Source organism: Cherax quadricarinatus, chromosome 51 (assembly GCF_038502225.1).
Source record: "Cherax quadricarinatus isolate ZL_2023a chromosome 51, ASM3850222v1, whole genome shotgun sequence".
Classification (NCBI taxonomy): Eukaryota; Metazoa; Arthropoda; class Malacostraca; order Decapoda; family Parastacidae; genus Cherax; species Cherax quadricarinatus.
This window is the reverse complement of record NC_091342.1, coordinates 14,768,643-14,785,546: the sequence shown is the minus strand read 5'-3', so window position 1 is coordinate 14,785,546 and position 16,904 is coordinate 14,768,643. Positions and strand designations below refer to the sequence as shown.

Here is a 16,904-nt window from a genome sequence, read left to right as displayed (position 1 = left end):
GCCTAAATTATTGGGAATGACCGAAGGCTTTTGAACTTTACCCCGGGAACGCAGACGACAGAGATACATCCTAATTTAAAACTGGAAAATTCTGGAGTGACTGATCTCAGATCTGCCCACCGAAATCACTCTTTACGAAAGTGAGAGGCTCCGCAAACAGTATAAAGTACCGGCAATGAAATATAGAGTGATACAAGTCCACAGAGATAGCATAATAAGTGTAAGGGGACCAAGATTTTTCAACACCTTCCCTGCATACACAAATGGAATTACCAATAAGCCCCTAGCTGTTCTCAAGAGGGAACTGGTTTAAGTTCCTGATCAGCCAAGCTGTGGTGCCTACGATGGACTGCGTGCGACTTGCATCAACAGCCTGGTTAATCAGGACATCAACCAGAAGGTCTGGTCTGAGACCAGGCCGCAGAGGGCGGTAACACAACTATGGTACTTTCTGGTAACATTCAGGTTATCCTTCCAGTGTGGGCGAGAAATGTGTCATAATATATTCATAGAAAATGCCAGAGGGAATGGTTTCAAAATTACTTCTTACAAAGAGCGGCAGGCAAGGTACGCCAGGCAAAATAACTCCACTAAAGAGGAAGGATGCAATAAGTACATTAAAGCGATAACTCAATAAGCATAATGAGATAACTCAATAAGCATAATGAACCCAATGATTTTTAACACCCTCTCTGCAAAAACTAAGGCTTTTTGTTAATAGTTCCACACCTGTTTGGAGCAGGTACTTAAACAAGCTGCTCTAAGCCATTAAGAGGCGCCTGAGTTTCCCTGTGTTGTAGAGGTCTGAGCTTCGACCAGACTTCTACAACACCAATTGTCCACAAAGATTTGTTAAGTTATGCCATGAATTAAGGAAAGATCCTGGACTTCACCTTACGAAAGCACACAAAGCAAATGCGATAGTAATTATGGACGAAGTAGATTACAGGGGGAAAATGAACATGTTATTAAAAGACAGGGACAGGGGAACTGATGTGCTCATTAATGCTCGGCCTAGCTATGGTGCCTGCCTTAAGTTGTCGATTCCGGAAGCCAACATCCTCGTAAACCAGTCCCATACTAGGCCTCTCAATTGCTGGTCTGAACGACCAAGCTTCTGTTGCCGACCATATGCGGTCAAACATATACACCATAACCCAGAGGATCAGGAAGTGAGCTAAGGAATTTATTAAGTTTCCTCTGGAAAACACTGAGAGGCTTGATGGTAATTTTCTTATGTACGAAGGGAAAGCGTTGAAAAGCCGAGGTCTTCTTACACTCATTAAGTTCTCTCTTCGTGTACTCATCACGCCCATGCTTCTTAATGGAGGTATTTTGCAATGTCTCTTGTCATATAGAGTGATTTCGGTATGCAATATAGGACAAGCCCCTTCTGGATTTTTACAAGTGTTCAGTGAACCATTCACCAGTTTACAGACAGATGACCCAAATGAGTAGCATGAACGAGTCAAAGTACAGCCAACATTTCCCATTTCTGATAGTCTTATGTCCAGTTAACCTTGAAGAACCATTGACATGCTCATGTATTGTGCTTAAGACCCAGATTCCTGGAATTCCATATTCATCAAAAATTGCAAGAAATCACTATCTTGGGCTTTTAGAATTCAATGAAGCAGCAGCCTGGACACAGGTGTCATCCCACAGTCATTAAAAACCGACACTTCCCCACTTCACAGAGGTGGCACTAAATGGCGAAAATTTTAGACCAATAGCGCTGAGTTTGCAAATGCCTTCAACAAGTGTGTTCATGGTGTGATTGATCTGGATATGATCTGGAGAGAGTTCCGGGGGTCAACGCCCCCGCGGCCCGGTCTGTGACCAGGCCTCCTGGTGGATCAGAGCCTGATCAACCAGGCTGTTGCTGCTGGCTGCACGCAAACCAACGTACGAGCCACAGCCCGGCTGATCAGGAACTGATTTTAGGTGCTTGTCCAGTGCCAGCTTGAAGACTGCCAGGGGTCTGTTGGTAATCCCCCTTGTGTGTGCTGGGAGGCAGTTGAACAGTCTCGGGCCCCTGACACTTATTGTATGGTCTCTTAACGTGCTAGTGACACCCCTGCTTTTCATTGGGGGGATGGTGCATCGTCTGCCAAGTCTTTTGCTTTCGTAGTGAGTGATTTTCGTGTGCAAGTTCGGTACTAGTCCCTCTAGAATTTTCCAGGTGTATATAATCATGTATCTCTCCCTCCTGCGTTCCAGGGAATACAGGTTTAGGAACCTCAAGCGCTCCCAGTAATTGAGGTGTTTTATCTCCGTTATGCGCGCCGTGAAAGTTCTCTGTACATTTTCTAGGTCGGCAATTTCACCTGCCTTGAAAGGTGCTGTTAGTGTGCAGCAATATTCCAGCCTAGATAGAACAAGTGACCTGAAGAGTGTCATCATGGGCTTGGCCTCCCTAGTTTTGAAGGTTCTCATTATCCATCCTGTCATTTTTTCTAGCAGATGCGATTGATACAATGTTATGGTCCTTGAAGGTGAGATCCTCCGACATGATCACTCCCAGGTCTTTGACGTTGGTGTTTCGCTCTATTTTGTGGCCAGAATTTGTTTTGTACTCTGATGAAGATTTAATTTCCTCATGTTTACCATATCTGAGTAATTGAAATTTCTCATCGTTGAACTTCATATTGTTTTCTGCAGCCCACTGAAAAATTTGGTTGATGTCCGCCTGGAGCCTTGCAGTGTCTGCAATGGAAGACACTGTCATGCAGATTCGGGTGTCATCTGCAAAGGAAGACACGGTGCTGTGGCTGACATCCTTGTCTATGTCGGATATGAGGATGAGGAACAAGATGGGAGCGAGTACTGTGCCTTGTGGAACAGAGCTTTTCACCGTAGCTGCCTCGGACTTTACTCTGTTGACGACTACTCTCTGTGTTCTGTTAGTGAGGAATTATAGATCCATCGACCGACTTTTCCTGTTATTCCTTTAGCACGCATTTTGTGCGCTATTACGCCATGGTCACACTTGTCGAAGGCTTTTGCAAAGTCTGTATATATTACATCTGCATTCTCAAAATGTGTGCAAAACAAATAACTAGGAAAGTGGGCAGACGGACATTAACTTCTTAAAATCCAGAAAGTAGCAGAGTTAAGTCGGAAGGTGATACAGTAAAAAAAAAAAAATTCACTCGAGGCAGAGTAATCGACCCCATTTCTGTTTCTTATTCTTATATGTGACATAGCCAAGGTCATAAATCATAGCACCGTAACATCCTTTTCTGATGACACCAGAATCTTTACTGGAGTAGCGTCCGTCGAAGACACGGCAAATTTTGGAAGGGATTATAAATCAAGTGTTGGTACGTTACTCAGACAGCAATATGATGCTCAGTGTGGACAAGTTCACCTGTTCCACTATGGAAGGCTGGAGGAAGTAACTAATTAAATGGAACACATGACAAACTCAAATCGTTCAATAGTGTAAGGTCTATGTGCGAGACTTGGTAGTGATGTCAGACCTAGCATTCATGGATCACAACAAAGTTTTTGTCGCTACTGCAATTAAAATGATGCTGCAAGAGATGCTGCGCCAATGATAATGCTCTTTAAGTCACTTGTTCTCGCCAGGCTATACTAACTGCCCCTTCCAAGGCACACAAAATTGCTGAGGTAAAGAGAGAATCTTCAGTGTCCATATAAATTCAGCCAAAAGTTCAAGTTAATTCTTGCGAATGCAAGAAGCAGACGAGAAAGGCACATCGTAATTTATACTTAGAAAATCCTGGAGACTCGTCGCAAACCTTCAATCCAAACGAAAGCAAGGAAACTCGGTAAGTGAAGGAGGTTCTCGACTTCTCAACGCCCTTCCTGCGTGCATAAGGAGAATTACCCACAAACCAATAGCTATTTTCAAGAGGGAACATGATAGGTTGTTCAAATCAGTTTCTGATAAGCCAGGCTGTGGCGATTATGTTGAACTGTATACTGCCAGCAGCAACAACCTAGTTGATCTGGCGAGCGACCAGGTCTGTTCTCGTACCAGGCCGTGGGGATACGACGACTCCCGAAACCGGCATAAGGTACTTTTTTCGCCTACGTTCCCAAGAGAACAATTCAAGGGAATTCAAACAATTCAGGGAACTTCAAACTGAATTTATAAAGGCAGCTGAGTCCTCTGTACCGCTCCTAGCTCTAATTTCGCCTGCCTTGAAAGGGACCGTTAGTATACAGCAATATTCCGGCCTGGAGAGAACAAGTGACTTGAAGAATATCACAGGCTTGGCATCTCGTTTTGAAAATTCTAGTTATCCAACCTATTATTTTCCCTGCAGTAGCGATAACAACACTGTTGTGATACTTGAATGTAAGATCCTCTAACACTGTCGCTTCCAAGTCTCTCACAGTGAACTTCCACTCTACTGAATGATTCGATTTTTTTATACCAAGTTTCAGTGTTTATTTCCTTGAATCTTCTATAATGGAGCAACTGATATTGTCTATGGCTTGTTGAAAGGCTTAGTATATATATATATATATATATATATATATATATATATATATATATATATATATATATATATATATATATATATATATATTTTATATATATATATGTACTTGAAGATTCCCTGTAGACTCCATGGACGCCATTCTCATAAAAATATTGATGATACAAACCACTGTGTATGTCAGATATAAGACTGAGGAACACAAGTGCTGTTATTGGCGCAGGTCTACAGACCCATCAAACAAAATAATTGGGCACCAGTAGACGGTAGTGGTCCAATGTTCTCTTGAAAACTTTTTATTTTTGATCCAGCAAGAATATATAAATCTGCTGGTAGAAGGGAGAGGAGTCGTGAACACCTAATATTGACATTGTTCTCTAATTGTGCTTAGAGCACCACTGTTCTTGAGTACACAAATAACCTGAACATAGACAAGAGCTTACGACGACGTTTCGGTCCGACTTATGTGTTACTCTGTAAATGGTCCATGCTGGACCGAAACGTCGTCGTAAGCTCCTCTTTCTTATATGCGGGTTATCTGTGCATTTTTCCAGTCACGGTATTGTGCCTATTTGTTCTTCTCTTTACTAAGTTTATTCTATCAATTTTCTGCCATATCTCTCACTCCAGTAAGTTGTTATGTCAGGCTGTCAAGCATTATTCAAGTACATGTTATGACATCTCGCTGCTTTAACACGCTCCCAGTCGTTTCAGCGTTTTTTTTTCCTTACTATACGTGAGTAGTACACGATCTCAGTGGATTTTGCACCTCTTGCTATCTCTCCACCTTGAAACTGGCTGTAAGACGACCACCACCACCACCTCACACACTCCCTCCACTGCCTCCTGTAAGTCAAGTGTGAAGCAACCTTTGACACCCGTTGAGTCATGCAAAATTTATTCATTTCTGTTTTTTTTTTACGACGGACTAAGACAAGAGTGCGACAAAAATTCCACTGAAACCTTTGATTCATACTTCAATTTTATTTAATTTTTTTTTAAGTGTAGTCAAGCAGATGATTGGTTCAAAAGACTAATTACCTACTTAAATATTTTTTTTATTTACATTATTTATTACATACAAGCATTTTATTTACTGTATGTATCTATATACCTGCTCTCCTGGTTCTACTATTACTGACGCCAATACTGTGAATATTACTATCACAAGAAAAATTTTTACGTGCGTACTGACGCAAAACAAAACCAAGGTTCTATCGACAAGCGCATTTGACGAACGTACACACACACGAGCTATGAATCGACCCCTGCAACCATAAATAGGTGAGCGCACGCATATGCACATGCACGCGCGCGCGCACACGAGAGGAATCGACAAGGTGGACAGAGACAGGATGTTCCAGAGATGGGACACAGCAACAAGGGGTCACAGTGGGAAGTTGAAGACTCAGATGAACCACATGGATGTTAGGAAGTATTTCTTCAGTCTCAGTTGTCCGAAAGTGGAATAGCCTGGGGAGTGATGTAGTGGAGGCAAGATCCATACATAGCTTTAAGAAGAGGTATGATAAAACTCATGGAGCGGGAAGTGTGTCCTAGTAGCGGCCTGTGAAGAGGCGGGGCCAGGAGCTGTGAATCGACCCCTGTAACCACAACTAGGTGAGTACAACTAAGCGAGTACAACTAAGCGAGTACAACTAAGCGAGTACAACTAAGCGAGTACAACTAAGCGAGTACACACATACACACACACTAAAAAATCTCCTGTCTCAAAGTTATACGACTTTACCTAATGACATGGGCTTTAATGTCTGCAAATCACCCGCCATTTGGCCAAACGACACCATTAGTATTGTGGTTGTGACTTAACATATGCACTCAAAAACCACCTCAACGCTCACGACAAATAGTGTGCAATATGCACTGCCTAAAATATTTACTCAACTAGATTTTGCAAATAATTTAACATTTTTATATTTAAGAATGGGGAATAAATTGTTGAAAATAAATGGTTGTCATACAAAGGGTAAAAAGTGATTTGTACCTACGATACTCATTGATTTGTTTCCACTGATCTGTTTCTATCTGTTGACCCAGACCGTCTAGGTCCCAGACCAGGTCTCATGGTTGAAGTTCTTAATTCACACTATTTGTGCTAGCAGGACACATTCCAGCGTAGGCACAACAGACCGGCTGATCAGGAGTCGACTGAAGGAATTTACTTATCAATTACAGTCTTGAAGATATTTAGGAGTTGGCAATTAACTTAATAATAATAACAACAATAATATATATATATATATATATATATATATATATATATATATATATATATATATATATATATATATATATATATATATATATATATATATATATAAAACAGGAAAAGTATTAAAACGTCTCGACTTACTGAGTCATCTCAGTATAATCGCTGCACCTTTGCTCTTCAACGGGATATTTGCATCACCTGACAAGCCTCTTCCTCTCGTAGGAATAGAGTTGAGTATGCAGATATCGAGGCAATACCTCCTATTATTATAGAAATTTGAACCGAGACAGGAAGTGAAGGTTCTCTGTACACCCTCTTGATCTGTATATTTCCTACCTTAAGAGTGTGTCTGAAGCTCTCTGAGCCTTCGCTCTTTACCTTCATACAAACTACCATCTCTATTGCATCCTAGCCTCTTGGGCTTTAATCATACCTGTTCTTGGAACTACGTAGGGAAATAGTCGAAACTACTTTGAGTTTGTCATTCCATTGCCTTAGTATTTTCAGAATTATTTCATTACATCACTCTGGCTCTCTCTCTCTCTCTTTCGTGTGTGTGTGTGTGTGTGTACTCACCTATTTGTGGTTGCAGGAGTCATAGCTCCTGGCCCCGCCTCTTCACTGATTGCTACTAGGCCTTCTCTCTCTCTGCTCCACGAGCTTTATCAAACCTCGTCTTAAGACTATATATGGTTCCCGCCTCCACTACGTCAATTTCTAGGCTATTCCACTGCCTGACAACTCTATGACTAAAGAAATACTTCCTAACATCCCTTTGATTCATCTGAGTCTTCAACTTCCAACTGTGACCCCTTGTTTGTGTGTCCTATCTCTGGAACATCCTGTCTTTGTTCACCTTGTCTATTCCGCGCAGTATTTTATATGTCGTTATCATGTCTCCCCTGATCCTCCTGTCCTCTAGTATCGTCAGGCCGTGTGTGTGTCTGTGTCTGTCTTTTTTAAACTGTGCCTCTTTCTCCTAGTCGTAGCATTATAAATTATTCTCTCCCGGGTCGCCTTATCAATTTCTCTGAGCATGTGGTACGTTGTAATACTGTCCCAGCAAGGTAGATTCCTCACCTCTTGAGACTGCTTCACCTTGTGTAGGCTCCATGCTAGCGCAGCCTAACTTCGGCTCGACAATGGTGAACAGAGTCGAGAGCAATTTTCTTTACTCACTAGCCCTGTATATGCTGACGAAACAGAGAGAGAATAAAACCTCTGGCTACATATTCTGTGTAATGTTTAATCCTAAAACTCTTTATACCTGTAGTTTCCCGCACCTCCCACTCCTACACCACTGTCATCCGGCTCCAGTCTTCTCATTTCCTCTCAGATTCTAAGAATTTTCCACTTATTAGCGTTGAGCTCTATCTAGCAGCCAAATGTTTGGTAGAAACCAATTCGAAACATAGTTTTGAGACAGTACAAAAAGTCAGTAAACAGTAAAACAGTTAGTAGCTTGGCCAGGAGCTACGAAACGAATCGCTCCCTGCAAACAACTAGATAAGCACACAGCGTACGTACGTAATTCCTCCTATTACCAAACCAGCTGGGACAGAAGCCATTAAAATCCTTATCTAATTATCTAATGCGAAAGAAAATAACAACATTTAGCTCGGAGGTTATATCTGAATAAACATGCTCAGGTCCAAGGAAAACACTGGAGTATTTACATACTCTTAAACGAACACGACCCTAAACACACTCACACAAACGATGAAGCACAGAGATTTAAATAAAGGAAAATACATATTCCTTTGTATGAATACATTAAGAAAACACCACACTGTGTAAACCTTCTTGATAACTTCCATTTTACAGAACCCACTAAATCGAAAGACTCTCCAAGAAACCTTCCTTCAAAAATAATAATCTTTCTCTTTTTTGTTTCTTCAGCAAGATTCCTCAATTAATTCATCAAAAGAAAACTCCCACCTACAGAGGACAACAACTCAGTATATCAGGTACTCACACAGCAGAAGTCCTCGCCAACGTAGCAGAAGTCACCAGAGGCTGAGGTGGGGCACCACAAGTGGTCACCATTAATGGCTCCTTCATTCCAGTCACAGGTGGAGCGCAAGACTCTCCTCTCTCCATTCTCACACTGAATCTCCACCTCAGAGTTGATGGCCTTCCTGTGGCAGAGAAACACACGCACTGCATCAGTTATATGACACACTCACCGACCATCCTCAAACAAAAACAGTTTGTTTATAGTTAAGAACACTTAAATCATAAAAAAAGTTATAAAGTTGGTGTGTATATACATAGATATACATAACCTGTTCACATACATCGATTCCTCTGTGTACGTGCATGTACGTGTGAGAATGCTTGTGTAAGTACTCATTTATATGTGGTTGCAGGAGTAGAGTACCAACTTATGCTACTAATAATAAGAACACACATTTTTTTAAATCATTTGAGTATAATTCAAATATGCACAGTTCAATATTAGAGTTTGAAATACACCTGATGAACACTGAACTAATTAATCCAATTGCTATATCTTTTCAATTATTATTATTAAATAAAAAGCCCAAATCCCTCATGTTTCATTTAGCGAATATACTGCACCATGCATATTGAACTGACATATAAAAGACTTCAAATGCAGATGGTCCTCGCATGAGGACCTCTCATAATCAGAGAAGTGGTACCTCACTTCTGGACCTGAAGTACATATTAACCCAAACTAGGTCACGTCAAGTGCGACATGTCAGGTGAAGAGGTTATTTTATCAGTATAGCTGAAAATTATCAGAAATTGTATTAATTTTCATTGTATTTGGCTCATAAAGTCCGTCACTTAAACTCACATTGCAATCGGTACCATTTTTTATACAAATTAGATTACATTTCGTTCAACTATTAACATGCATGTAGCAACTTTCTCGGTTCTTTACCAGTTATTAGGACGATCAAAAACTCGTATATGAATCAACAGAGCATCCGATCTCTGGCAAGCCCTAATGCTAGACTCTTGTTGCTTGTAATCTTAATTTCAGGCTTTTACCAGTCTGTCCTACATAAAATTTAGCATATGTACATTAGATCTTTGTTCTTGAGACAATCATAAGACATCATCCACTTGTCCATAATATTTACCATTATCATGAACAATTCTATTTAGCCAACCAATGACTGTATATTATAAACATAACCAACAATATTTTATGGGGAATTTGTAAAAAAATTCTTCTATGTATTCTTTTAAGTACAATAATGACGTTAACGTTTCTGAGTAGAGTCGCAATGTCAAGGAAGGTCACATGGTATGGCCGTACTAACACTCTTGACGGAAGACATTTCCTTCTGTAGGCTTCTAAGATGTTTTCCAAGATGAAAGTCTTGCACTCTCATTTTTACCTCACTGTCTGATGATGATCACTTGATTACTCGAAATTAGTTAATATTTTAACTGTGATTATCCTGCTTCTGTGATTTTACGTATAGATTTTATATATAGATAAAAGGTTGATGGGTAGGCTTCAGGATGTATATGTTTATAGAGGGGGCAACGGATATATCAGATCATTACTTAGTTGTAGCTACAGTCAGACTAAGAGGTAAATGGGACAAAAGGAAAATGGTAACAGTAAGAGAGGTGAAAGTTTATAAACTAAGGGAGGAGGAAGTTAGGGTGAGATATAAGCAACTATTGGCAGAAAGGTGGGCTAGTGCAAGTACGGGTAGTGGGGTGGGGATTTGAAGAGGGATGGGATACTTTTAATAACGCAATATTAGAATATGGGGTAGAAGTTTGTAGATATAGGAGAGTGGGTGCAGGAGGAAGGAGGAGTGATTGGTGGAATGAGGTAAAGGGTGCAATGAAAGAGAAATAGGTAGCTTATGAGAGGTTTTTTACAAAGCAGAAGTGATATAAGAAGGGCAGAGTACATGGAGTGTAAAAGAAAGGTGAAGAGAATAGGGAGAGAGTGCTAAAGGAAAGCAAATGATAGAATGGGAGAGGCAATGTCAAGAAATTTTGCTGAGAATATGAAAAAATTTGGGGATAAACAAGTTACAAAAGCCTAAGGAACGAACGGATTTGTCAGTTAAAAACAGAGTAGGGGACTTAGTAGATGGCGGGAATATTTTGAGGAACTTTTAAAGGTCGATGAAGAAAGGGAGGCAGTAATTTCATGAACTGGCCAGGGAGGTACAACATCTTTTAGGAGTGAAGAAGAGCAGGATGCGAGTGTAGGGATGGTACTTGAGGCATTACGTAGAATGAAAGGGGTAAAGCAGCTGGAACTGACGGGATCATGACAAATTTTAAAAGCAGGGGGGGATATAGTGTTGGAGTGGTTGGTATTTTGGTTTAATAAATGTATGAAAGAGGGGAAGGTACCTAGGGATTGGCAGAGAGCGTGTATAATTCCAGGTAAAGTGTATGGTAGGGTTATTATTGAAAGAATTAAAGGTAAAACAGAGAGCAGGATTGCAGATGAGCAAGGCTTTAGAATGGATAGGGGATGTGTAGATCAAATGTTAACACTGAAGCATATATGCGAATAGTATTTAGATAAAGGTAAGGAAGTTTTCATTGCATTTATGGATTTAAAAAAGGCATATGCTAGAGTGGACAGAAGAGTAATGTGGCAGATGTTGCAAGTGTATGGAATAGGAATTAAGTTACTAAATGCTGTAAAAAGTTTTCATGAGGATAGCAAGGCTCAGGTTAGGGTGTGTAGGAGAGATTACTTCCCAGTAAAAGTAGGTCTTAGACAGGGATGTGTAACGTCACCATGGTTGTTTAACATATTTATAGATGGTGTAAAAGAAGTAAATGCTAGGATGTTGGGGAGACGGGTGGGATTAAATTATGGGGAATCAAATACAAAATGGGAACTGACACAGTTACTTTTCGCTGATACCGTGCTTTTGGGCGATTCTAAAGAAAAGTTGCAAAAGGTTAGCGGACAAGTTTGGGAGGGTGTGTAAAGGTAGAAAGTTGAAAGTGAACATAAATAAGAGTAAGGTGATGACGTTATCAAACGATTTAAAGAAAAATTGGATATCACATTGGAGGGAGTATGGAAGAATTTAATGTTTTCAAATATTTGGGAGATGACTTGTCAGTGGATGGGTTTATGAAGGATGAGGTTAACCACAAAATTGATGAAAGAAAAAAGGTGAGTGGTGCATTGAGGTGGAGACAAAGAACGTTATCCATGGAGGCTAAGAAGGGAATGTACGAAAGTATAGTGGTACCAACACTCTTATATAGGTGTCAAGCATAGGTTGTAAATGCTGCAGCGAGGAGGCGGCTGGAGGCAGTGGAGGTGCCGTGTGTAAGGGCAATGTGTGGAGTTACTAAAAACATTAGTCAGAGGGCTGAAGAGGGGCCGTTGACGTGATTTGGTCATTTAGAGAGAATGAAACAAAGCAGAATGATTGGATAACATATAAATCTGTAAGGAAAGGAAGGCGGGGTAGGGGTCATCCCCGAAAAGGTTGGAGGGGGGGTAAGGGGGGTTTTGTGGGCGAGGGGCTAGGATTTCCAGCAAGCGTGCGGGAGCGTGTTAGATAGGAGTGAATGGAGACGAATGGTTCTTGGGACCTGAGAAGCTGCTGGAGTGTGAGCAAGGTAATATTTTGTGAAGGGATTCGAGGAAACCGGTTAGCCTGACTTGAGTCCTGGAAATGGAAAGTACCCCTCCTTTAAAGGAGGGGTTTGGGATACTGGCAGTTTGGAGGTTCACTTTTAAACTGTTGTATCTGAGCGCCTCTGCAAAGACAGTGATTATGTACGAGTGATGGTGAAAGTGTTCAATGAAGAAAGGTTTTTTTTTTCTTTTTCTGTCACCCTGCCTCGGTGGGAAACGGCCGACGTGTAATAATAATAATAATAATAATAATAATAATAATAATAATATATATATATATATATATATATATATATATATATATATATATATATATATATATATATATATATATATATATATATATATATATATATATATGTCGTGCTGAATAGGCAGAACTTGCGATCTTGGCTTAAATAGCAACGCTCATCTTGCCATATAGGACAAGTGAAAATTTGTGTATGCAATAATTTCGCCAGAATCATTCTGAACCTAACGAAAAAAATATATTTCACAGCGTTTGTTTAGTATTAAATTATTGTAAACAAATCTAAAATATATATAGTTGGGTTAGGCTAAAATAAATTGTTCTTGTTATAATAAGGTTAGGTAAGTTTTCTAAGGTTCTTTTGGTGCAAAATTAAAAATTTTTACATTAACATTAATGAAAAAATATATCTTTAAACGTACAAGAGAAAATTTTAGAAAGGACTTAATTTTAAATGAGTTCTTGCTAATTGACCAGTTTTACATATTCGGCACGACACACACACACACACACATATATATATATATATATATATATATATATATATATATATATATATATATATATATATATATATATATATATATATATATATATATATATAGAGGTAGTAGGTTGGTAGACAGCAACCACCCAGGGAGGTACTACCGTCCTGCCAAGTGAGTGTAAAATGAAAGCCTGTAATTGTTTTACATGATGGTAGGATTGCTGGTGTCTTTTGTCTGTCTCATAAATATGCAAGATTACAGGTACGTCTTGCTACTTCTACTTACACTTAGGTCACACTACACATACATGTACACATTTATTTATACACACTCATCTGAGTTTTCTTTGATTTTATCTTAATAGTTCTTGGTCTTATTACTTTTCCTTTTATATCCATGGGGAAGTGGAATAAGAATCTTTCCTCCGTAAGCCATACGTGTTGTAAAAGTCAACTAAAATGCCGGGAACAATGGGCTAGTAACCCCTTTTCCTGTAAAGATTACTAAAAAGAATACGAAGAAGAAAATTGTCAAAGTGGGAAGTCTGATTGTGCGTGGATGTTGTGCAAATGATAAGAAAGAGATGATTGTGGATGTTATGAATGAGAAGAAGCTGGATGTCCTGGCTTTAAGTGAAACAAAGCTGAAGGGGGTGGGAGAGTTTCAATGGAGAGGAATAAATGGGATTAGGTTAGGGGTTTCAAATAGAGTTAGAGCTAAAGAAGGAGTAGCAATAATGTTGAAGGATAAGCTATGGCAGGAAAAGAGGGACTACAAATGCATAAATTCAAGGATTATGTGGAGTAAAATAAAGATTGGATGTGAAAAGTGGGTTATAGTAAGCGTGTATGCACCTGGAGAAGAGAGAAGTGTAGAGGAGAGAGAGAGATTCTGGGAAATGCTGAGTGAATGCGTGGGGAGTTTTGAATCAAGTGTGAGAGTAATGGTGGTTGGAGATTTCAATGCTAAAGTGGGTAAAAATGTTATGGAGGGAGTAGTAGGTAAATTTGGGGTGCCAGGGGTAAATGTAAATGGGGAGCCTTTAATTGAGCTATGTGTAGAAAGAAATTTGGTAATAAGTAATACATATTTTATGAAAAAGAGGATAAATAAATATACAAGGTATGATGTAGCACGTAATGAAAGTAGTTTGTTAGATTATGTATTGGTGGATAAAAGGTTGATGGGTAGGCTCCAGGATGTACATGTTTATAGAGGGGCAACTGATATATCAGATCATTATTTAGTTGTAGCTACAGTTAGAGTAAGAGGTAGATGGGAAAAGAGGAAGGTGGCAACAACAAGTAAGAGGGAGGTGAAAGTGTATAAACTAAGGGAGGAGGAAGTTCGGGCGAGATATAAGCGACTATTGGCAGAAAGGTGGGCTAGTGCAAAGATGAGTAGTGGGGGGGTTGAAGAGGGATGGAATAGTTTTAAAAATGCAGTATTAGAATGTGGGGCAGAAGTTTGTGGTTATAGGAGGGTGGGGACAGGAGGAAAGAGGAGTGATTGGTGGAATGATGAAGTAAAGGGTGTGATAAAAGAGAAAAAGGTAGCTTACGAGAGGTTTTTACAAAGCAGAAGTGTTATAAGAAGAGCAGAGTATATGGAGAGTAAAAGAAAGGTGAAGAGAGTGGTGAGAGAGTGCAAAAGGAGAGCAGATGAAAGAGTGGGAGAGGCACTGTCAAGAAATTTTAATGAAAATAAGAAAAAAATTTTGGAGTTAAACAAGTTAAGAAAGCCTAGGGAAAGTATGGATTTGTCCGTTAAAAACAGAGTAGGGGAGTTAGTAGATGGGGAGAGGGAGGTATTAGGTAGATGGCGAGAATATTTTGAGGAACTTTTAAATGTTGAGGAAGAAAGGGAGGCGGTAATTTCATGCACTGGCCAGGGAGGTATACCATCTTTTAGGAGTGAAGAAGAGCAGAATGTAAGTGTGGTGGAGGTACGTGAGGCATTACGTAGAATGAAAGGGGGTAAAGCAGCTGGAACTGATGGGATCATGACAGAAATGTTAAAAGCAGGGGGGGATATAGTGTTGGAGTGGTTGGTACTTTTGTTTAATAAATGTATGAAAGAGGGGAAGGTACCTAGGGATTGGCGGAGAGCATGTATAGTCCCTTTATATAAAGGGAAAGGGGACAAAAGAGACTGTAAAAATTATAGAGGAATAAGTTTACTGAGTATACCAGGAAAAGTATACGGTAGGGTTATAATTGAAAGAATTAGAGGTAAGACAGAATGTAGAATTGCGGATGAGCAAGGAGGCTTCAGAGTGGGTAGGGGATGTGTAGATCAAGTGTTTACATTGAAGCATATATGTGAACAGTATTTAGATAAAGGTAGGAAAGTTTTTATTGCATTTATGGATTTAGAAAAGGCATATGATAGAGTGGATAGAGGAGCAATGTGGCAGATGTTGCAAGTTTATGGAATAGGTGGTAAGTTACTAAATGCTGTAAAGAGCTTTTTTGAGGATAGTGAGGCTCAGGTTAGGGTGTGTAGAAGAGACGGAGAATACTTCCCGGTAAAAGTAGGTCTTAGACAGGGATGTGTAATGTCACCATGGTTGTTTAATATATTTATAGATGGGGTTGTAAAAGAAGTAAATGCTAGGGTGTTCGGGAGAGGGGTAAGATTAAATTATGGGGAATCAAATTCAAAATGGGAATTGACACAGTTACTTTTTGCTGATGATACTGTGCTTATGGGTGATTCTAAAGAAAAATTGCAAAGGTTAGTGGATGAGTTTGAGAATGTGTGTAAAGGTAGAAAGTTGAAAGTGAACATAGAAAAGAGTAAGGTGATGAGGGTATCAAATGATTTAAAGAAAAATTGGATATCAAATTGGGGAGGAGGAGTATGGAAGAAGTGAATGTTTTCAGATACTTGGGAGTTGACGTGTCGGCGGATGGATTTATGAAGGATGAGGTTAATCATAGAATTGATGAGGGAAAAAAGGTGAGTGGTGCGTTGAGGTATATGTGGAGTTAAAAAACGTTATTTATGGAGGCAAAGAAGGGAATGTATGAAAGTATAGTAGTACCAACACTCTTATATGGATGTGAAGCTTGAGTGGTAAATGCAGCAGCGAGGAGACGGTTGGAGGCAGTGGAGATGTCCTGTCTAAGGGCAATGTGTGGTGTAAATATTATGCAGAAAATTCGGAGTGTGGAAATTAGGAGAAGGTGTGGAGTTAATAAAAGCATTAGTCAGAGGGCAGAAGAGGGGTTGTTGAGGTGGTTTGGTCATTTAGAGAGAATGGATCAAAGTAGAATGACATGGAAAGCATATAAATCTATAGGGGAAGGAAAGAGGGGTAGGGGTCGTCCTCGAAAGGGTTGGAAAGAGGGGGTAAAGGAGGTTTTGTGGGCGAGGGGCTTGGACTTCCAGCAAGCGTGCATGAGCGTGTTAGATAGGAGTGAATGGAGACGAATGATACTTGGGACCTGACAATCTGTTGGAGTGTGAGCAGGGTAATATTTAGTGAAGGGATTCAGGGAAACCGGTTATTTTCATATAGTCGGACTTGAGTCCTGGAAATGGGAAGTACAATGCCTGCACTTTAAAGGAGGGGTTTGGGATATTGGCAGTTTGGAGGGATATGTTGTGTATCTTTATATGTGTATGCTTCTAAACTGTTGTATTCTGGGCACCTCTGCAAAAGCAGTGATAATGTGTGAGTGTGGTGAAAGTGTTGAATGATGAAAGTATTTTCTTTTTGGGGATTTTCTTTCTTTTTTGGGTCACCCTGCCTCGGTGGGAGACGACCGACTTGTTGAAAATATATATATATATATATATATATATATATATATATATATATATATATATATATACATATATA

The 16,904-nt window shown here is 39.7% G+C and overlaps 1 protein-coding gene across 9 annotated transcripts in view; it reads right to left on the bottom strand.

Moving 5' to 3' along the window:
* The window catches only part of LOC128694639 (retinal degeneration A), a 350,420-nt gene that overhangs the window by 329,520 nt on the left and 3,996 nt on the right, over positions 1 to 16,904 (bottom strand). For all 9 annotated transcript variants that reach the window (XR_011393410.1, XM_070095883.1, XM_053784803.2 and 6 more), the window contains exon 2: positions 8,681 to 8,843. Coding sequence is in view for 8 of the 9 variants with exons in the window: in XM_070095883.1 (XP_069951984.1) it covers positions 8,681 to 8,843 (163 nt within the window). In the remaining variant the exon portion in view is untranslated. The remainder of the gene's footprint in view (positions 1 to 8,680; positions 8,844 to 16,904) is intronic.